Source organism: Cheilinus undulatus, linkage group 22, assembly GCF_018320785.1.
Source record: "Cheilinus undulatus linkage group 22, ASM1832078v1, whole genome shotgun sequence".
Taxonomy (NCBI): Eukaryota; Metazoa; Chordata; class Actinopteri; order Labriformes; family Labridae; genus Cheilinus; species Cheilinus undulatus.
Genome location: NC_054886.1, coordinates 26,575,593 through 26,598,559, shown reverse-complemented (window position 1 = coordinate 26,598,559; position 22,967 = coordinate 26,575,593). Strand labels below are relative to the sequence as shown.

General features: G+C 40.6%; 1 protein-coding gene across 2 annotated transcripts in view; it reads right to left on the bottom strand.

Annotated features, from left to right (window-relative positions):
- Positions 1–22,967, bottom strand: part of si:ch211-200p22.4 (phosphatidylinositol-binding clathrin assembly protein) — a 173,323-nt gene that overhangs the window by 57,883 nt on the left and 92,473 nt on the right. For both annotated transcript variants that reach the window (XM_041779660.1, XM_041779661.1), the window contains exons 6-10: positions 21,103–21,214; positions 20,597–20,703; positions 14,751–14,792; positions 5,547–5,632; positions 5,329–5,452 (exon numbers count right to left, since the gene is read on the bottom strand). In XM_041779660.1, coding sequence (XP_041635594.1) covers positions 5,329–5,452; positions 5,547–5,632; positions 14,751–14,792; positions 20,597–20,703; positions 21,103–21,214 — 471 coding nt within the window. The remainder of the gene's footprint in view (positions 1–5,328; positions 5,453–5,546; positions 5,633–14,750; positions 14,793–20,596; positions 20,704–21,102; positions 21,215–22,967) is intronic.

The following is a 22,967-nucleotide window of genomic DNA, read 5'->3' as shown; positions in this document are numbered from 1 at the left end:
GATTAGGACATGCTAAATCCAAAGGATGCAAATCCTGAATTGGGACACAACCAACACTGCGAGCGTTGTTGATAAATGTACTTTTGCAAGTCAGTTAGCTGGATTTGCTTGCAACTTATGGTGATCTTATTTATTCTCTCTACATTTTTGTTTATTTGTTCATTTATTTGATCAGGAAAAGCATAATCTGAAGGACGCAAACCCTGAACTGGGACACAACTAGCTTTGCAAGCATTTCCCACATATGTACTGTTGCAAGTCAGTTAGCTGGATTTGATTGCAACTTATAGTGGTCTTATTCATTCTCTCTTTATTTTTTATTCATTAATTTATTTGATTAGGACAAGCATAATCTGAAGGATGCAAATCCTGAATTGGGACACAACTAGCACTGCAAGCATTGCCAATAAATATACTGTTGCAAGTCAGTTAACTGGATTTACTTGCAACTTATTGTGGTCATATTTACTCCCACTACATTTCAATTTATTCATTCATTTATTTGATTAGGACAAGCATAATCTGAAGGATGCAAACCCTGAATTGGGACACAACTAACATTGCAAACATTGTTGGGCAGGTCAGTTAGTTGGATTTGCTTGCCACTTATGGTGGTCCTATTTATTTTCTCTACATTTTTGTTTATTTGTTCATTTATTTGATCAGAACAAGCATAATCTGAAGGATGCAAATACAGAATTGGGACACAACTAACATTGCAAGCATTTTCAACATATGTACTGTTGCAAGTCAGTTAGCTGGATTTGATTGCAACCTATGGCATTCTTATTCACTCTCTCTTTATATTTTATTAATTCATTTATTTGATTAGCACAAGCATAATTTGAAGGATGCAAAACCTGAATTTGGACACAACTAACATTGCAAGCATTGCTGGCCAAGTCAGTTAGTTGTATTTGCTTGCAACTTACGGTGGTCTTATTTCTTCTCTTTACATTGTTTTTTCAATTCATTCATTCATTTATTTGATTAGGACATGCACAACCCAAACGATGCAACCCTGAATTGGGACACGGCTAGCACTGCCAATATATGAGGTATTAATCACAATATCTGTGATACATGTCAATGTAAACATGCTGGATTGAGCACAATAGCTAAATTTATCCATTCTTTTAAAAAGAGTTTGGTATTTCTTTACTTTGAGGCAATTTGGAGACATGTTGAGATTGGCATTAGCACAAAAACTCAAATCTTGACAACTGTTTTTGTCTACCTTTTTGTCATGAATATCTCAGTACACTTATGGTAAGCTACATCAATTGGACAAGTTATGTAGAGATGTTTTATCAAAGATATTGCAAGCAAAAAATAAGCCTGCATTGCTTGTACTGAGTAAAAATGCAGGCAAGAAAAATGTCTTGGATTGAGATGTCTATATCTGAATTAGTATGTACGATAACATTTGAGTTTTTTGCATCGTATTGGAACAGCACAATTTAACCCAGCTCAGGAGTCATGGAAATAACCCTGTTCTTTTATGCTGACACACCATCTTCAACCTTTAGGGCTATTTTCCCTTTGAGCAGATAAATAAACAGAATCTCCTGCAGTAGTGGATCCTCTTCATTCGTATTCTATCGGCGTAGAGGGGAACAAACGGGAGCTGCTGTTGTTGTTTGGGTTGCTGCTCCAGCTGGACAGTAGCTGAGTGTGTTTCCTTCATACGAGAGTCCATATGGACCGCAGAGGTCTCAGACAGCTGTAGCCGAGTATCAGAGTGACCCCTGCTCACCCCGTCTCTCTCTCTCTGTGTTATGATCTCACTCGCTCTATCTTCAAAATAAAAGCCCGAGGTAATCAGTGGACCCCGGCAGGAACAGAGCAACCAAGGGCACAGAGTAAACAGGGCGCTAAAATCCAATCAACCGCGCACGCACAAACACACCCAGTCAGCACTTAATCTGTCAGGAAATACACATAGTACTTCTAAATACACAACAAAAATAGAGGCAACACAAAACGACAGACTGGGTCTTTTCTGTTAAACACGCACTCACACACAGATTCAGGACAGACTCAATTACAGCTCGCTGTAAGGCACGACTCCAGGGGGTCGAGCAAGAAATGTCAACACATTTTACACTTGACTTTTCTATCGCTGCGAGACTCCCGGCCTTTATCGCCAGGCGCGGCTCAAGACTCATAAACAGGAAAAGTTGTACTGAAATCCACCAGCTGAGGAAGTTGGAATTTTACAGCACAAACGGGGAGCAGAATATACGTTTTTGTCTGCTTTATATGGATTATTTCTGCCTTTTATTAGGGCTCAAGTGGTACATAGTTAAGAAGATTTGAATCATGATGCTCTGCAAACACAGTCATGTTATGGGCTTGAATCTAACAGAATCTTGCAGCATGGGGTACTGAGTGTAGATTACTGAGAATAGAAATGAATTTAAGCAAATGTAGCATCAGGCTGCACCATAACAAAATCAAAAATATTAAAGGACACACAAACAAAACATTTAAATAAGGGCGGGAGAAAATCACTAATAATGCAAAATAGACGCAGGAATTACAAGAGACCTTTTGGTAACATCAAATCCTTCATCTTTATCCAAATCAAATGTATTCATAGGAAATCCTGTGTTTTCTGTACAACAGGGCTTCTTCATACAATAAAATAAAGTTATGGGTCTGTTTATAAAAAGCTCACGATGATTCAGAGACCAATCATCATAAAAATGTTCAAAGTTAAAATTGGAATCTGGTTTATTTGCTTTGTTTCCAACACAAACAAGAAGTTTAGACTCCGGATCTCAGAAGCTCTCTGTTCTCTCACAGAGCTAACAAAAACACACAGAGAGACAATATTTACACGGTCATGAAGTTACACAAAGATAGAAGTCAGACAGGGATAAACACTGTGTTACTGGGGGAAAATCTTCTTTAATTCTGTATATTTTTGTCTCTACTACACCGAGTATGTGGAGATTCAGTCTGGAGAAAGAACACATAAAGAGGGATTTCACTGATTTTACGCTTTTTAGCTTGTTTACAAGCCTCACAAGATCTGATCTGTAAAAAAAATTCATAAATATTTTTGTCCCCACAGTTTTGATTCATATCACTGTGCTGTCACGTTAACCTGCTACTTTGAGCCATGCAGTTTTGGTCCTTATGTAGACCATGCTCTTTTGTTGTATTGGTTCTTATGTTTGGACTTTTATGCTGTTTAGGTTCCTAACTTGGATGGGTTTTAAGGGTTTTTACATGTTTAGGTTCTTTTGTTGGTTGGGTTCTTTGTGGTCGTGTGATTTTGGATGGCTTTTTCACTTGTTTGGTTCTTTTGCTACTCAGTAGCTTGTACCGGTCGTTATTTGCGTTCTCTAGGTTCTTATTTTGGTAGGTTGATATTTGTTTAGGTTCTTCTGTTAGTCGGGCTCTTTTATCGTTCAGATTCTAATTTTAGTTGGATTTTATTGTTTTGGGTTATTTTGTTGCTATGACTCCAATTGTTTGGTTTTTTTCACTGGTTGGGTTACTATGTTGTTTGGGCTCTGTCTTTATTATGGCGCCTTTCATAGACACGTAAACGCCACATTGGCCAGTGGGCTTTACATCAACACCATATTGCGAGAGACAAGATTGCATGGAATAACATTTAATGGGTAAATTAAACAGGTTTATTCATTGTATTTGGCTAGAGTAACCCTCTCCCCCTTTTTTGGTATCAAGTTATTTTGTCTGTTGGATAATCAAGTTAAGTGGTATCTCTGGGTTTTTTGGGGGTTCTTTCATAGGTTTGGTTCTCTCATTGGATGGCGTATTATTTTATTTTTGGCTCTGTTTTTTTAAGGTTCACTTTTGGGTCAAGTTATTTTGTTTGTTGGATAATCAACTTTAGTGGTATTTCTGTTGTTTTGGGTGCTTTTTGTTGATTTGGTTCTTTTTTGTTTAGGTTATTTTATTGGTTAGTTTTGTTCTATTGCTTGTTGAGTTGATGTGTGTGGTTTATGGTTTTTAGGGTTCTTCTGTTAGTTGGGTACTCGTGTTTGCTGGGTGTGCCTGTTGATAGGGTCTTGTGTCCAGGGTTGGACTGGTAATCTGGCATACTGGGTGTTTTCCCAGTAGGGCGATGCACTTTGGGGCTGGCATGATTTGATCTTAGTTTATTTCTATGTGTTTATATCCACCATGTTCACATCTGACATCTAGGGAGTCAGTGAAAAAGACAATACACATCATTTTATTAGTCTGTGACATTTACTTCTCAGTTCTCTAGTAGCTGAGTTGCTGATCTGCTTGATCTGATAAAGGGCATAAGAAAAGAGTGTAGTTATGTCGTGTTCGCCCAAGGTAGAGGGTTAGTTTGCACCAAAAGATACCAGGGCCAAATTTCCTCCCAGTCCAGCGCTGCTTGTGTTGTTTAGGTTTTATGTTGGCAGGGTTCTTAGTCTGGTTGCTTTCTTTTTAGAGTTTGGTCCTCATGTGCATTGGGTTCCTTTTCTAGTTGGGTTATGCCAAAGGGTTCTCATGTTGTTTTGGTTCTTTTGCTGTTTGGCTTCTTCAATCTGCTGGGTTTTCTTTAGCTCTTGTAAGAATGTCAAAGCTCTTTGTAATCCTTGTTTTTAAAGGGGGGGCTGTATAAATTATTACTGAAACTTCTGAACCAGGCAAATATTTTCATTTGTGGTTACAAAAAAGAGAGTTTACTTGGCACCCATTCAATCTGATACTGGTATGTTCCATTTGGCTCTGGTCTCAGGTCAGACCAAACGTTTCCTGGAAATAGAGCAGAATGCTGTCCAACTAAGGTAAGTGATGTTGACTTTAAAAAGGCATTGCAATTGTGCAAAACATTTACTACGATGTTCTGAAGGAGGACCCTTTGACATGGTAGGGGATGTTTTTCCTTTCATTTAACATCCAGCTTAAGCCAGCAACAGTACAAGGTGGCATTGCTAAATGTTACCCCTACAGTGAGAAAGGAAGAGCATCCAGCTGGCTGAATATTCCTCTTCTTTGCTCTGTGAATGATCACACAATCAGATCTACATGATGAGCTGAACATCGATTAAGAAATCAGGTATAAAAAGCAATTGGGGTAATTTAATGCCTGATTAAATTGAATAATCGGAACGTTAAAAGGGTTGCATCTAAATATAGCTCATACCTGCTGCACATGAAGGAAAATGCTGTGAGATTTTGGGACTTTTGAAGCAGCTGCGGTGAGTGAAAAGGGTGAAAGCTGTAGCTGCTCGACCTGCTGCTGCTGCAGCTGGCGTTTCTGCTGCCACAGCACTGAGTCTGACCCCCCTGAGTCAGAGGTGATTTGGTACAAAAGCACAAAAAATCTGTTACCTTAAGAGCCTGCAGTCTGGCCTGCTCCTCCTCCAGGGCCTGCTGCTTCTCCTTCTCGTCCACGCGGGTGAACGACATGCCGGTAGAAGAGAGGGACGAGACGGCGCTGGACAGGGTGGATGCCCTGCAAAACATGGGAAACTCTTTTCATTATTCTCTGAGGAATCTGATGGTGTGAAAGGTTAAGAGAGGACACGCGGGGAGTAAGGATGTCTAACCTGGTGTCTGCGTTTAATTCCTTGGTCTTTTTGCCCTCCAGTGAGGCCAAATGCTGCTCCAAAGCCTCCAGGAGGCTGCTGGGGGCCTGAAATTCAAAGAAATTCAGCCATCAGCTCACTTTCTGTCTCTCATATGCACAAAAAGACCCGCCCACGCAGAAAGTTACACTCATACAGCAGCACCCAGAGTTAGTCGGTCTCACAGGAAGGTAACAGAGTGCATCAGGCTCCAAGAATAGCCATGGCAACATGCAGCAAACACTCGCACGGTTAGCAGGAGACTCAAAGGAGAGAGAGAGAACAAAGGAGGAGGCTGAGAGACAAAGAGCAGGGGGAAAAGGTGGAGAACGCAGGAGAGGTTATGACACTTCTTCCCCTAACTTTGCATGAGCAGAGGGCGATAATTTCTCCATTTCTCTTTAAATCCTTCCCCGCATTTAAGCTTTTTGTCTTTCTTATCTGGCAGTGGAGCTCGGCCTGTCACACCCGCACAAAAAGATGTCACCGCTTCAGTTTTTAACCAAATCTCTCCACAAGGGGATTGAGATTATACTTTAATCTTTTTACATTTTCTTAATGACTTGTCCAGATAAACGTTGGAGTCTCTAAAATGCTCTTTGTTGTAAGACGACAGCTGCATTAAACTCGAGCTGAACCGCTTCTGGAGAACACGTAAGCGAGCAGGTTAACCGGGGATTGTTGCTACGCTACTGCAGAAAACAGCTGCAGATTCAAGTTCAGCTCACAATACACAACTCAGTGTCATCAAGTGCTCTTTAAGTGCCTCATTAATGCTCCAAAAAACCACAGACAAGGAGATAAAACAACACAAGACGGCTGCATTATTAAGCAGACAAGCAATAGAGCTCTTTCAGTTTAATGTGCACAGAAAAGAATAGTTCTTCTGGCTGAGGAGGAGAAATTCTTCCACTGAGAAAATATGACAACGTCATGTCTGCCTCTCCGTCCACAAGAATGCAAAGTGTGCTGTCAGGAAGGCTGCAGACATGCACACAAACACAGACTCGCACATGCACACTGAGGAATTTTTTTGGCTTCGGAGTCATTAGCACTCGGCTAGACGGCGGCTTCTCGCCAAACTGTTGCCTGGTTGTTAAAGAAACAGAGAAAGAGTCCAGCTAGAGCTGTTGGCGGGTCTCGGCGGGTGAAAAGAAGTCTTTGTGTATGCAGAGTCGATATTTGCTCTGACACACAAATTCAACAGCACTTTCTGTCGTCTCTTCACTGTATTTTCTCAAACTTAGTGTACCATGCTGCATCCGAGGAGGTTTGGAGATAGGCTTCTCTTTGCCAAGGCAGAAATGAAGAAAACTGAAACATGAGTTTTGCCAATTTAACCCTGCCAATAGCTTTGCTACTGGCTGACCACGGTAACCAAAAAGCCTGAAATTTTTGTCCAATATTTGAACCCAATGACAAGAAACTAACAAAGTTAAAGCCCCTTTAGGCAACAGCAAACTTCAAGACGGTCTGACTGTGGACCACAGTTCTCAGACACCCCCTCCTGTTGACTACTAGCGGGACAGTTAGCTAGCTAGTGGCTAATGCTAGGCCATCTACAAACTGTAACCAACATTTTTATCATTTTATCTAGCTCATAACCACACTGAACTGCTATATCATCCTGTGCAAGTCTTATGTTTTATCTTTGACTCATGTTTCATTTCAATTTTTAGACCAGGTTTCAACTAAAGATATACACTATATTGCCACAAGTATTCACTCACCCATCCAAATAATTGAAATCAGGTGTTCCAATCACTTCCATGGTAACAGGTGTATAAAAACAAGTACCTAGGCATGCAGACTGTTTCTACAATTATTTGTGAAAGAATGGGTCGCTCTCAGGAGCTCAGTGAATTCCAGCGTGGTACTGTGATAGGATGCCACCTGTGCAACAAGTCCAGTGGTGAAATTTCCTCGCTATAGTCAACTGTCAGTGGTATTATAACAAAGTGGAAGCGATTGGAGCGACAGCAACTCAGCCACCAAGTAGTAGGCCACGCAAAATGACAGAGCGGGGTCAGCAGATGCTGAGGCGCATAGTGTGCAGAGGTCACCAACTTTCTGCAGAGTCAATCGCTACAGACCTCCAAACTTCATGTGGCCTTCAGATTAGCTCAAGAACAGTGCGTAGAGAGCTTCATGGAATGGGTTTCCATGGCCGAGCAGCTGCATTCAAGCCATACATCTCCAAGTGCAATGCAAAGAGTCGGATGCAGTGGTGTAGAGCACGCAGCCACTGGACTCTAGAGCAGTGGAGACGCGTTCTCTGGAGTGACAAATCACGCTTCTCCATCTGGAAATCTGATGGACCAGTCTGGGTTTGGCGGTTGCCAGGAGAACGGTACTTGTCTGACTGCATTGTGCCAAGTGTAAAGTTTGGTGGAGGGGGGGATTATGGTGTGGGGTTGTTTTTCAGGAGCTGGGCTTGGCCCCTTAGTTCCAGTGAAAGGAACTCTGAATGCTTCAGCATACCAAGAGATTTTGGACAATTCCATGCTCCCAACTCTGCGGGAACAGTTTGGGGATGGCCCCTTCCTGTTCCAACATGACTGTGCACCAGTGCACAAAGCAAGATCCATAAAAACATGGATAAGAGAGTTTGGTGTGGATCAACTTGGCTGGCCTGCACAGAGTCCTGACCTCATCCCGATAGAAAACATCTTTGGGATGAATTAGAGTGGAGACTGAGAGCCAGGCCTTCTCGTCCAACATCAGTGTGTGACCTCACAAATGAGCTTCTGGAAGAATGGTCAAAAATTCCCATAAACACACTCCTAAACCTTGTGGAAAGCCTTACTAGAAGAGTTGAAGCTGTTAAAGCTGCAAAGGGTGGACCGATGTCATATTAAACCTTATGGATTAAGAATGGGATGACACTTCATATGCGAGTCAAGGCAGATGAGCGAATACTTTTGGCAATATAGTGTATAGTGTAAACCATTCATTATCAGCTAATTTCCACCAAAGACACATCATTGGTAGATTGGGACTAATGCTCCTATGCCCTATCACCAAACTAGATCAGTGGTTAACACTCTAACCTTACCAGAAAGTTTAATCCAATTTTATTTTGAAAGTTTTAGCATGCATTTCCATCTTACCAGAGGCTGCATCTCGGTCGTTTTCTGGCAAATCCATTTCCTGGTCAAAACCAGATTCAAAAACCGGGAGAAAGGTCGGGGTACCAGAGTAAACATTTTTTTGAGAGAATGGAAATCAAGAAAGCAGCCAGCCCTACTCGTTTTTGTTTTTGGACAGAAACCATAAAATGAGAAAATGGGTTATTATTTTCCATAAAATGGTAAAAAATTTCCATTTCAATATCTGATATGTTGTTTCTGTTCTATTGTGAATAAAATATAGCCTGACACGCCACATGGATTTGTTTCACACATCCATCTTGTAAATCTGTCATACACAGTGTTTTTGAAAGTGCAGAGATTAAAAAAAAAAAAAAAAAAATCAGAGGATGATTGGATGAACGTTCTGTCTGTCAGATCTTTACGGGCCAATCAAAGCAACAAAACACGTGACGTAGCCGCTATCAAGGTGCGTCCCTACCTAAGGGGTAAACTCCATAGAGAACTGCATAACGTGAACCATGGCGGCTGTAGACAGGTCAGTACACGACTTTTGTCTTTTTTGAAAAGAAAACAACTCAATGCTGTTCTTTGTTTTTCTTTTAACCATGAAATGTCGTCAAGTTCTGATAAAACTGGTGCTTTAGCAGCATCCACGTAATGTCTTCCGCCATAATTAAACTGGCCTCTTGTTGCTGCTTGCTTACGTCACGACTCCGCTACACCCGAAAGTACTGCCCATCAACGCTGATTGGTCCTGTCACTTGCTAACCAGGCCCAAATGGTTCAGACAGAACCAACTTTTTTGGGAACTGGGTCTGTTTAACAAAGAGTGTAGTCTAGACTTGCTCTCTTTGTAAAGAGAGTGGTAGTTATGTATTTGCACTGTCACATCTTGTATGAAATTTCCAATCACAGCATCTCTCTGACATCACACGCTTCACTTTCACATCATTGGTTAATTTTTTGAGGCATCGCCCTTCCTGAGAGATTCCCCTTTCTCCCCTCTCATGTTTCCTTTCCTGCTAATAACGCTGGGGTTATTTATCATCAAAGCACCTCCATGCATGTTGAAGCAATGATGTTGGGCATGACAAACATGAAATAAACAACATCTAAGGAGGAGGGAGAAATCTAAACGAGCCATTGGAAACCTGGTGCAGGGATTTCTTCATGCAAATGGAAACAGAGGGGTGAGGCTCATTTTCTATTCATGAGGTTTCATGGCCTTTTGCTTGTCGTGCCAGAGTTCTGTGTGTGTGTGCAGATTTGTGTGTGTGAGAGCTACAAGCAAGCCACCTGAGGCCAGCACACTCATATTGTACTCAGTCAACACCCTGTCGCTCCACACAGGGAAGGAGAAAACAAGAGCATGCCTCTGAGTGTATGAGGTGTTAGTGTGTGAGGCTGAACACTCACATCATACATTCAGTGTATGTGATGTTCATGCGGGGGGGGGGGGCTGGAGGGAAGGGGGGTATCAGTACAGTATGCAACCCACCACCTACAATGTAAGATCCTTTTGTTTTCTGCGACAGACGAGGGAAAAGAGAAAAGGTCTGTTTAACGACCACATTCAGTTTTACTACGAGTTCAACACCCACACAGTCGATCCACACGCCGTTAACTTCTAGCCTCACTTTCTGTAATGATTTCTAGAAATGCATGAGCACCAGCCATCCAGGCTGGAAAACACTGCAGTTGTGTCCATGTGTGGGAGATCTTTGTACATTTCTTGAGGCAGAAAATCCCCAAAGTGGTAAGTTTTAATATGAGAGTGAGAAGGAGTACATCAAGTTTAGTTGTAGCAACCAGAAACTTTTCCAGCACGTAGACTGTGACATGACTGCTCTGAAAAGTTAAGCCAAAACATTTCAAGAATCCCCCTACCTACTGGCTGCAGGTTTAATCATAAGCTCCACCTACTCCATGTTAACAGATGGGACTCGGGTAGAGGTTTAAATTCAAGATACAAAGCACATACATTTTTCTCAAACATGGTTTCTGGCTTAAAAGTGAGTTCTTGTCATGCTGATTAACCCATGTCCTATTTTATCTCACAATTAGTTTTATATTCCCTGTAAAGCAAAATTGGAAATGACTCCCTAAACACACAAAATATGGTGGAAAAGTTGCTGTAAAGGTGAAGACTCAGAACAACTTGTGACTCATTTATGGACTTTCACCAGTTTCAGAGCTAGGTTTTTTGGGGGGTGGGGCTTAATATTGTTACCTAACACACCACATAGACTTTTCCATAACCGCATGGTTTGACATTCATCTGGGAAAGCTCCCATAGAAAGTGTTTGGGAAGGGCAGGACTTTTCAATAATTCTCCAAAGGTGATAGGATGAATGTTCTGTCACATTCATAATGGGCCAATCAGAACAACAAGACAAAATGAGGAAGTAACCTGGGCTCTACAGGCTAATGCTGCTGTAGTGTGTGAACAGCAGAGCTTCTTAGTGAGTAAAAGTCATGTCGAAACCAGTCGGGAGACGTGCAAACACATCTCACCTTCCAAGACAAGCTTTGGGTGTGGCTCTATGATCTAATTTTAATAAAGAAATGTGGTTGAGGTCTGGTTTATCTGCCGCTCTACTGTAACTACATCCAAGCTAATAGCTAGCAGCAGCCACTGGATAGAACGGCAAACCCCCACCGGTAATGATGGAAAACTCATGCCATAGCAGGCCAGGAAAAGAAGTAAAACATCTTTTCCGTCGTGAAAGGCTTTCAGTGTAGCTCTTTGCTGTTGTTGAAATACAGAACTGTTGGCCCATTCTGACAAAACTGCTGCTTTGGCTACATCTGAGCTAATAGCATGATAGCAAACTTCCCCCCTAAAACTCTCACCAACTCATGCCGAAGCAGACCAGGTGAAAAGCAAAAACATCTTTTCTGTTGTAGAAAGTTTAAGATTATTTTTTGCTCTTTATTTCATACAGAAACTGCCGATGTACTATAGCTACATCCAAGATAATTGCTTCAGTAGCAGCAGCCATTGCTATCAGCTTATAACTAGCCCATAGATACTGCTTTGCGCTCCTCAAAGGACACTGATTGGTCAAACTGTTTTCGGTTTGGCTCAAGTGTTGTAGACTGGAACTTTTCCAGATTTGCCTGATGACAGATATGGAGACTGGCTGATCCATCTGCTTTGCAAGGTTATAAATGTGGGGCTCAGTCACTGTCCCACCCTTCAACAACACTTCTCACCTGGAGTTCCATAAAAACACAGGGCTCGTACTTCTGAGGCTGCCTTCAGTACCTTACAGAGTAAAAAATTCAAATCAAGTTTTCAATACTATGCATTTATTATTTCCATTTCTTTTTCTTCCGTGAGAGGATGTCACGGTAACTGCAGGACAAGAGGAAATGCTGTTTTTGTTCAGTGTGGGGTGCCTCTGCCTAACCTACCAGGCACAGTGGCCTACAGGTTATTGAAAGCGTTATCACAGAGAAACAATGTAAATTTATTCTCAGACTTCTGACTCTCCAGCTCTGACACAGTGACAAGCAGCCATGCTTTGAGATCATGGGCGCAGGCTATTTGCTGGAGTGGTTGTCTCAGCATCACTTGAATCCCGTCTTCATCTTTACATGCGAACAGTGTGTTTTAGCGAGTCGAGCTGGTAGCATAAATGGAAATGCATCATTTTGTTGGCTGGTTTTGTCACTGTCTGCTTTGTATGTACAATTACCTGAATTCCATTTTACTCAAAGGTGTTTCAGCCAACTTCCTGGAGAAATTAAAGCTCACGTAATCTGGTTGTTGAAATGTTTGCTTTCCATTTGTTTCTAAGTTTTCTTCATATTTGACTATTTCCTTGCTAGTCTTGTAGTAATGTGACTTTCGAGTGGTAACTTGTCCCCATTCTCCTTCAAACAGAGCTCATATGAATAGACTGATTTTCTGGATGCTAAGGAAAAGCAGGGGCTATTAAAATTCAGTTCTCAATAAGTGAAGCTTGATTCCCCTTGATTAAGGTCAACATCTGGTAAAAAGTTGGTAAAAGTAACAGAAAACAGAACATTTTCAACCACAGCAACCCTCACGATTTATACCCATGCTTTTTTGTGTCTCCTGTTTTTTCATCATCTGTTTATCTTTTTATTTTTTGTCAACTTGAGCATGAGTGAAGAAGGGCAGTGCAGGCAATTATTTTTTAACTCCATAACCCCGAGATCATGAGGTAATTATTTTTTATCTCTCAGCAGCAACGCTTGTTTTCTCCTGATAAAGGGTTTAATAATGTTCGTATCATGAGAAAACAAAAGACAGATTTCTTCACATTATTTATCACTCTCTTGAGATCATGTGCTAATTATGGAGTAATCAAAAACGGAGCGTCTAGCTTGTATCAGAAAGGGCATGAACCAAATAGCAATGGAAATGTATCTCATGTTTTATCTTTTAAAGCTACATAATCAGTGCACGCCTGGATTAAAATTCTATAGTTTTGTCAGGATTTCTTTGTCTTCTTCTAAAAGTTTACAATAATAGCCTGTGTTCATTTGACCCTCAGGCCCTCCTAGAGCCCTTTTAGGACTTTTTGATTGTACTTTTTTGCTCTTACTTTGGCAGTAATCATGCTAAGATGATGATATTTGACAAAGATGTTCATTTTTATTGCATTTTTGAAATTTCATTATCCACACTGTGTTGACAAAAAACTCACACTCTCCCTCCTAAAGCCCTTTTAGGCCTCATTGACTACAATTAAAACTACTTATTTTCATTCTACTGCCACTGCAATTCAGAAATAAGAAATCCTACCATTTCCTCTGCAATTCTGTCATTCAGAGGTAAAAATATTTGCACACCAAAAAAATGCCACCAAATTTTGCCATTTTTCAAAGTTTGCGGAGAGGCATTGTGGGAGATAATGACCTTGTTTCAACTGATAGGATATATCAGTGACTGTAGGCCAGTAGAATAACTTATTTCAACTATTTCGACGAGGACTGGAGTTAAGGACCCCCCCCCCCCCAAAAAAAATAAAAAAGTTATTTTTCTTTAATGTTTAATATATCTAAATATATCCAATGTCCTAAAAGGGCTTTAAGAGGGAGAGAGTGATTTTTCATTTTTTATTTACTTGGCGTTACTTGAGTTTTGTGTAAAATTATGTCAATTTTGTCTTTTTTCTTCTGATTTTTTGTGTTGTTCCAATGCACATAAAGGCAATAAACACATGTATACCATTAACATTTGTAATTGAAACAATTTCTGGGAGAAATGGTGTATTTTCTGGAAAAATTCCAGAGGTGCCAATATTTTCGTCCATGACTGTATGTTCACCGTTGTTTTACAGTATATATTTTTTTAAATCACTGCCATTAGCCTGACTACAGAAGGACATCAGTCACTCCTGCCCATCCTCCTTCAAATGAAGGATGAAAAGAGGGTAAAACAAACAGATATCAGTTTAAGGTTATGGTTGAAATACTGTTTGTTTAAAATCTCTGTAACTTCATATGTGGCTCTGAAACCACAGATATCTACAACCTGTCTTAGTTCCTCCCCAAAACCATTAAGAGGGAGGATGAAACCATGCTGGAAGGGATTCTTCTCAATTTAAAATAAGAGACAAAAGCAGCTTTATCCTTGATGATTAAAAACAGAAATCTTGGAGTCTGTTCCCTCAAAGCCATGCTGTCTTGTTTTTAAGCCCTTTGTTGAAGCAATTACCATTATTTTTTGGAAAGAAACAAGGTCTGACTGTTTCGCTTTTGAAGGTTTTAAATCCATGTGATGCTTAAGCAGGCCAAATAAACACCTGAGCCTGTGGTCGGATCTTTAAGGAGCATTTAGAAGTGAAAGAGAAAGCAGGAAATCAATCAAACCAGAGGAGCGCTGCTTTGACTCAAATCAGGTGAGACAAGATGGATGTTTGAAAGAAATGCAGCGAGAGTAAGAGAGAACGAGTTAAAGAGAGGGAGAACAGGTATATGTAGAGGTGAAATAAGGTGTGAGTGAAAGAAACCACATGTAGAGTTGAAAGGAAGCCAGAGAAGACGCTGAGACGGTAGAAAAGGAGGTGAGAAAAGGAAACTGAAAAAGAGAGAAGTGGAAGGTGAGATGTACACTGACCTGTGAGAGATCTGGGATGTCACCCTGATCTATTCCAACTTGCTGTCGTCAAAAACGAACAAATCAACAAAAGAAATAGAGGGAGGAAAAGGTGGGATATAATGGAGAGGAGGGAAATAAAAAAATAAGAGGAAGAGGGAAGGTCAAAGATGAGAAAAAGAAAACAAAACAGGGGATCATTACTTCATGCAGTGGCAGTGTCAACATAAACGACAACAGAAATAAACAAAGAAAAGTTTTTGACATGTGGATTGGCTCATGAAGCCGCCAATCCTGACAGTGATTGGACAGTGAAAAATATGTCTGACCAATGAGAGAGCAGGCATGGACGACTGATGAATAATGAACACATGAACACATTTATAAGAGGACGGCTACGTCCAGATTTATCCAACTCAGACACTCGTTGACTCTCGGGACACAGATACAGAACAGAAAGTCCTGGACATTTCCATAATCAAGAGGTTTAACAGCTTTAAGATTTATCTGCAGACAAGATAAATAAGATTTGTTCAGAGTTTACCACTGCTCTTAAAAATTTCCAGCTCCAGTTTTGAGCTGAATTTGTCTTATTTGAAATATCTGACCAAAGTGGACATAAAAAAAGAGCTGAATATGAAAATCATTCAAAAATGTATCACATGTTAAGTCTGTAGGAGTTCAAATTCTAGCCATCAATCTGTGGGCAGATCAGTGGGTGGTGAAAAGTCATATGTATCAGAGCTTCTTACCTTTAGTACCATGTAACACAAACTCAGCATACACAGCTTATACAGTAAAATTATAGAGTACTGAATCCTTCAAGAGGACGACATGGGACTTTATATCTAAGAAAACAACCCCATACAACCCCAAATCCAAAAAAGTTGGACCGCTGTGTGAAATGTAAATAAAAACAGAATGCAATGGTTTGCAAAGCAAATAAAACTCATCTGTAAATCCCATAACATTTTAGATGTTGAAACGGAGACTTTTTACCATTTCATTTATAACATAAGCTCATTTTGAATTTGATAGTTGCACCAAAAAAAGTTTAGGACAGGGCACCAGAATGCTGGAAAAGTAAGTGGTGCTACATAAAAAAACAGCTGGAGGAGCATTTTGCAACTGATAAGGTTAACTGGCAACAGGTCAGTAACATGACTGGGTATGAAAGGAGCATTTTACAGAGGCAGAGTCTCTCAGAAGTAGAGATGGGCAGAGGTTCAACAATCTGCAAAAACTGCATCTATAAAATGTGGAATAATTTCAGAAAAAGTTACTCAGTATAAAATTATAAGCCAGAAAATTCTATCTTTTGGAACTGAGATGTTTATTTAACCTTCTATAAAAATCTAAAGAAGAAAGATTGCCATTACATTTCACATAAACATTTTTTTTTTTTATTATTTGATGCATTACGGCAGGGGTGTCAAACTCAAGGCCCAGGGGCCAAATCTGGCCAGTGGTACAATTATACCTGGCCCGCAAGATCAGATCATATTTTAACTATAACTGGCCTCCCAGTATGAGGTCTGCAGATTTACTCCAGTATAAAAATGTGAACTAAACCTTGAGATTCAAAATATCCTTATGTCATCAAATTTAGAATCAAGAGTAACAATTAGATAAAATTAATTCGTGTTTTCATTTCCGATTTTCATTTTTGCATCTTACAATTACAACTTAAATTCAGGATTTTGAATTTTTATTTCATATTTTGACCTTTTCAAAGCATAATTTTGGCCTTTTGTGTCATACTGTGACCTTCTAAGTCATGATTTTGATTTTTTCCCCTCAAACGTTGGCCTTTTAAACTCACAGTTTTTAATTTCATCTCATATTTTACATTTTAAATTCACAAATATTAGTTTTACCTCATATTTTGAGCTTTAAAACTCATGATTTTGAATTTTATCTCATATTTTGGCCTTTTAAAATCACAAATTTTAATTTCATATCCTCATATTTCACCTTTTAAATTTACAGCTGTGAATTTTGTCTCATATTTTGACCTTTTACATTCATGATTTGACTTTCAGTCTCTGTTTCTGCCTTGTATATTATTTTTTCTATTCTATTTTTCTTAATTTTTTTGTTTTGACCTTTTGAACTAATAGGTTTGCCTTTTTACCTCAGATTTTGAGCCTTTAAACTTATCATTTTGAATTTTTTAAATCCAAATATTCTTTATCATCAAGTTGTTTTTTACTTTGCCATAATTCATCACTGGTGAAAATAAGGTTGACAGTTTTTGGTTAAATGTTGACCCTGTTCGGCCCTCAGGTTAGACCTACTGTAAATCCAGATACTGGCCCCTGCTGGGACTGAGTTTGACACACCTCAGTCGGGGTTTCTGGTAATTGATAGTCCACTGGTGGTCATTTTTATCATTTATTAGATTGCATACAAAAGGTGAATGTAGGTCAGATTGATTAGATAGAGGTTTCATTAAAGTGTGTATCAAATATGATACAATAGGCTTTAAAGGGTTAAAAGAATCTGGAGAAATCTCTGTGTGCAGGGGAAAGGCTTGACAAGAGCTTTGGCCCTCAGATAGCACTGCATTAAAACAGGCATAAGTCTGTGCAGGACATCCCTGCATGGGCTCAGGAAGACTTCCAGAAATCACTGTCAACACAGTTCACTGTGCCATGCACACATGCATGTTGAAGCTGTATCATGAAAAGAAGAAGCTTGATATGAACATGATACAGAAATGCTGCCATCTTCTCTGAGTGGGCCAAAGCTCTTTTACAATGGAAAGAGGCAAAATGGAAAACTGTTCTGTGGTCAGAAGAATCAGATTTTGAAATTCTTTTTGGAAATCAAGGACGATGTGTCCTGTGTGCCCCCAAACAGGGTAGACCTTGCATATTTCAGCAATATTATATATAGACAATATCAAACCACATATCATATCCATCACAACATCATGGCTTCACAGTAGAAGAGTCTGGGTGTTGAACTGTCCTGTCTGAAGTCCAGATCTTTCACCGATAGAAAACATATGTAGCATCATAACAAAGAAAAATCCAGCAAAGAAGACCCAGGACAGTTGAGTTGCTAGAATCCCAACATCAGACGAGAATGGGACAACATTCCTCCCCAGCAAATGGTCTCCAGTTGCTGTCATCAAATTCAAAATGAGCTGATATTTTTCATGTAATGGTAAAATGTCTCAGTTTCAACATGGATTATGTTGTGTATGTTCTATTGTGAATAAAATCACATCATTGCTTTCTGCTTTTTTACTTACAATGTCCCAGCTTTTTTGGAATTAGGGTTGCATTTCCAAATACATTATTGCAGTCATGTCCAAACATAATGTAATTTCTTAATTATGTTTTTAATTGCCAAATTTTATAATAATATAATAAAACATAGTGATAAAAATGTTGCCATTTGTTTTCACGCATTTTTCCAAGACAAAGTCCCATCATGGTCCTATAGAAGGAAACAGACTCCTTTCCTCTTTATGTCTTTTACCCAAAATGCCCTAACCACCACCTACAAATGCTTTGAGTGCTTTCAGGGAGGATTTTTAAATATTGATGTTCTTAAAACTGTATCAGACAGCCTGATCCTCTAAAGCGGAAAGATACAACACTGGGAAACTGATTCCAGATCAGCAAACCTTGACATGATCAAGATGAGCAGCTCATTAGCAGTTTCTTCATTGAATGGGTCTCTTTTTTAATTAAGCACTTTTGTTTTTAATCATGTCTGAAAAAAAACACACTTCATGGTCAAGGGAGCTTCTTAAACCTAATTATAAAAGATAAAAGACGGTTTTATTTCCATGTACATTAAAGCAAAGAAAATGAAAAACTACAGTAGCTGATTCTGACTGCTTCAAACCTACTGAAAAAAAAAACGCAAAGGGAAAGAAGAGGGCACAAGAGGAGAGAGAAAAGAGGGATGATGTGTGGGCACTGGGTAAGAGAGCCTCACTAGTATCCATCTTTGTCAGGAGGAGAGCGAGGAGGACGAAGGATTAGATGGTGGAGTGCAGGGAGTGGAGGGAGAGGGACTTAACGGAGCGCCTAACCACATCCTCCATCTTAAGGGTTATTCTGGGCGTGTGTGTCTGTACGTATGCGCATGTAAATGTGTGCAGAGCAAATGTGGAGCAAATGGGGAAGTCACATGTGTGCGATAGAGTTGCTATGTGTGGAAGGATTCAGTCTTAACATGGGAAATAAAGCAGTACAAGTAGTGTTTTTGCTGGTGTAAGCAGATTTGGGTATTAGAGGTGAAGCTTCACCACAATATAAACCCACATAACAGCCTAAGTCTTGTGATAACAAGCACTGTGGGACATCCTGGATGCATTGGTGATTGTGTCCAACTGCAAGAGCGTTGATCATTCCAGATATTCATATTCTGGTCTGATGTTTGACAATGGCTGCCACAATGTAATCAGGTAAAACTGTGTCTAAATCTGTGCAGTTCAATCTGACTTTAAAGGGAAGTCCCGGTTAAATGTGGCCGTTAAGGGGATGTGGTCAAGACGGGAAAGTTTGAGAGAAAAAAAAAGGGTAACTTTCTCTTCCTAAAAATTAAAAACCTTGGGGAAAATTCAAATTAGACCTTTAAATTAGCTATGACACTGATTCCAAAAAAGTTGGGGCACTGTGTAAAATGTAAATGAAAACAGAATGCAGGATTTCAAATCTCATACACCCATATTTCATTTACAATAAGACAAAAGAGATAGCAGATGCTGAAACAGAGACATTTCACCATTTCATAAATCATTTTGAATTTGATGGCTGCCACACATATCAAAAAAGTAAGAACAGGGCCCTTGTGTAGCATCCCCTCTTCTTTCAACAACAGTCTGTAACATCTGGGAAGTGAAGAGACCAGTTGCTGAAGTTTTGGGAGAGGAATGTTGTCCCATTCTTGTCTAATGTAGGATTCCAGCTGCTCAACAGTCCTGGGTTTGCTTGCGTTTTTGTTTTGTGATATTTTCTGTTGGTGAACAACTGGGCTGCAGGAAGGCCAGTCCAACACCCTGATTCTCCTACTGTGAAGCCAAGCTGTTGTGATGGATGTGGTATGTGATTTAGGATTGTCTTGCTGAAATATCCAAGGCCTTCCCTGAGAAAATGTTGTGTGGATGGGAGCATATGTTGCTCTAAAACCTTCATATACTTGTCAGCATTGACAGTGCCTTTGCAGATGTGTAAGCTGCCCACGCCATAAGCATGAATGCAACCCCATACCATAAGAGATGCAGACTCTAGAACTGAGCTAGGATAACAAGCTGGATGGTCCTCTGTAGTTTACAGGATACAGCGTCCTTGGTTTCTGAAAAGAATTTCAAATTTTGATTCTTCTGACCATGGAAAGGTTTTCCATTTTGCCTCAGCCCATTGTAAAAGAGCTTTGGCCCAAAGGTGGCAGCATTTCTAGATTGTGTTCACATACGGCTTCTTCTTTCCATTATACAGCTTTAACTTGCCTTTGTGGATGAACTGTGTTGACAGACAGTGATTTCTGTAAGTGTTCGTGAGCTCATGCTGTGATTTGTTCTGACCTGTTGTCAGTTAACCAGATTAGTTGCAATATGCTCATTAATACTGCTTACTTTTCGAGCCTTTTGTTGCCTCGACCCTACTTTTTTGAGATGTGCTGCTGCCATCACATTCAGCATGAGCTAACATTTTTCATGAAATGTTAAAATCTGATGTGTGTGTTCTATTGTGAATAAAATGTGTGTGTATGAGATTTTTAAACTTTTTGTTTTTATTCACATTTTACACGGTGCCCCAACTTTTTTGGAATTAGGGCTATAATTCCTAATATAGGGCACAGTTCTATGCTTTCAGTTGGTTTGTGTTATCTGCGGGTGTATATACCTCAGCCACTTTGAGGAACTCAGACAGCTTGGTCATCCTGTAAAGAAATTTCTTGTAGATATCCAGAGCGTCTTTGCACTGGTTCTTCTTCATGTCGAAGTATTTCTCTGTGGAGAGACAGAAGGCAGGTAGAAATAAGAAAAGAAAAACTGATTTGAAAGGGAAAGGAAAGAAGGATAAGGGAGAGAAGGGAGGCAGGAGCCATCAGTGCATGATTGAGTGGAGACAAACAGAAGCACTTAGCAGCTACATGACAGCCTGTCGAAACCCTCTCTGCTGCCGTGACAACCAGACTGTGAGCACATATGCTGGGAGTGTTGTGTGTGTTCCTGTTTACATCTCTCTCTCAGACCTGACTGTGTGTGTGTTTGTGCACACAGAACAAGCTGTAGCTATACTTACACCTCATCGTTTTTGACACATGCAGGAGAGAGAGCAGGAGAGGAAAGAGAGTGTGCATCTGTGCATGTCTGCATTTGTTGGTCTGTGTGCTGTATGTGTGTTACCCAGAAGGTTGATGACCCCCTCATTGTAAGCAGCAAACAGCCTGATGGAGTCTTTGAAGAGCAGCATGAAGGCAGAGTTGATCACTCCGTTGGTCAGCTCGTTAGGGTTGGCCTGGAGAGAGAGGTAGAGCAAGGCAGAGTAGGGCAGAACAGGGTGGGAAGAGTGGGGTTGGCCAAGGTACAGTAGGGTTGAGCGGGGTAGAGGGAGGTTAAGTAAGGTAGAGTGTGGCAGAGCAAGGTAGAGTGAGGTAGAGCAAGATAGAGTAGAGTAGAGAAGATGAAACAGTGGGGTAGAGAGAGGTAAGGTGAGGTAGAGTGTGGTAGAGCAAGGTAGAGTGAGGTAAAGTAAGACAGAGCAGAGTAGGGAAGATGAAACAGTGGAGTAGAGGGAGGTAAAGTGAGGTAGAGTGTGGCAGAGCAAAGTAGAGTGAGGTAAAGTAAGATAGAGTAGAGTAGGGAAGATGAAAGAGGGGGGTATAGGGAGGTAAAGTAAATAAGAGCAGAGTAGGGTTGATGAAACAATGGGGTAGAGGGAGGTAAAGTGAGGTAGATGAAACAGAACAAGGTAGATTAGGAAAGAGCAAGGTATAAAAGGATTGAATGAGTGGGGTAAGATAAGATTAGATAGAGCAGGGTAGAGGTGGAGGGAAGTTAAGCAAGGTAGAGTGTTGTAGAGCAGGGTAGAGTAGGGTAGAAGGAGGTTAAGGCCGGTAACAGGAGGTAGTGTTTAGTAGAGCAAGGCAGAGTGAGGTAGAGGCAGGTAAAGGGAGGTAGAGTGTCACAGAACAGGGTAGTGTGGGGTAGAGGAATGTAGAGTGGGATAGAACAAGTTAATGCGAGGTAGATAGAGGTTAAGCAAAGTAGAGCAGTAGAGCAGAGTAGATTGGGAAAGTAGAGTGAGTTAACGTGAGACAAAGTGGGGCAGAGGGAGGTAGAGGTAAGTCAAGGGATGTAGTATTTGGTAGAGCAAAGGCAGAGTGAGGTAAGGTAAGGTTAGGCAAGGTAAAGAGTGGTACAGAATGATAAAGGGGGTAAAGAGTGTTAGAGCAGGTTAAAGCGGAGTAGAGGAAGGTAGAGTGGGGTAGAGGAAGTAAAAGCAAGGTATAGTTTGGTTGAGCAGGGTAAAGTGGGATAGAGTAAGGGAGAGACAGGTAAAGGGAGGAGGTGTTTAGTAGACCAAGGCAGAGTGTGGTAGAGCAGGGGACAGTGGGGTAGAGGGAGTAAGAGGCAGGTAAGGGGAGGTAGTGTTTAGTAGATCAGAATAGGGTGGGGAGAAGGAGGTTAAGGGAGGTAGAGAGTAGTAGAGGAATGTTGAATGAGGTAGAGTAAGATAGTGAAGGGAAGAGCAGGGTAGAGAGAGGTAGCGGAAGGTAAAGAGAGGTAGTGTTAAGTAGAGCAGGGCAGATTGGGGTAGAGGGATGTTAAGTGAGTTAGGGAGTGGTGGAGCAGGGTACAGTTGAGTAGAGGGAGGTAGAGTCAAATAAAACAAGGTAGAGTGAATTAGATCAAGGAAAAGCAGGGAAGAGTTTGGGAGATTGAGAGTAGGGTTGAACAAAGTAGATGAGGCAGAGCAAGGTACAGCGGGATTAAGTGGGGCAGAGTGAGGTAAGACAGAGTAGAGTGAGGTAGATAGGGGTAGAGCGAGGTAGATTGAGGAAAAGCAGGGAAGAGTAAGGCAGAGTGTGATAGCGTGGGGTAAAGCAAGGTGGAATGAGGAAGCGCAGGTTAGAGCAGGGAACAGGGGAGGAGAGTGGGTCAAACGAGGTAGAGTCATGGAGAGAGAGAAAAACAGAGAGAAACTTTACTTTTAACAGCGAGAATCAACTGACAAAAGTCCTTGAGTCCTCCTTCACCCTAGAATAACT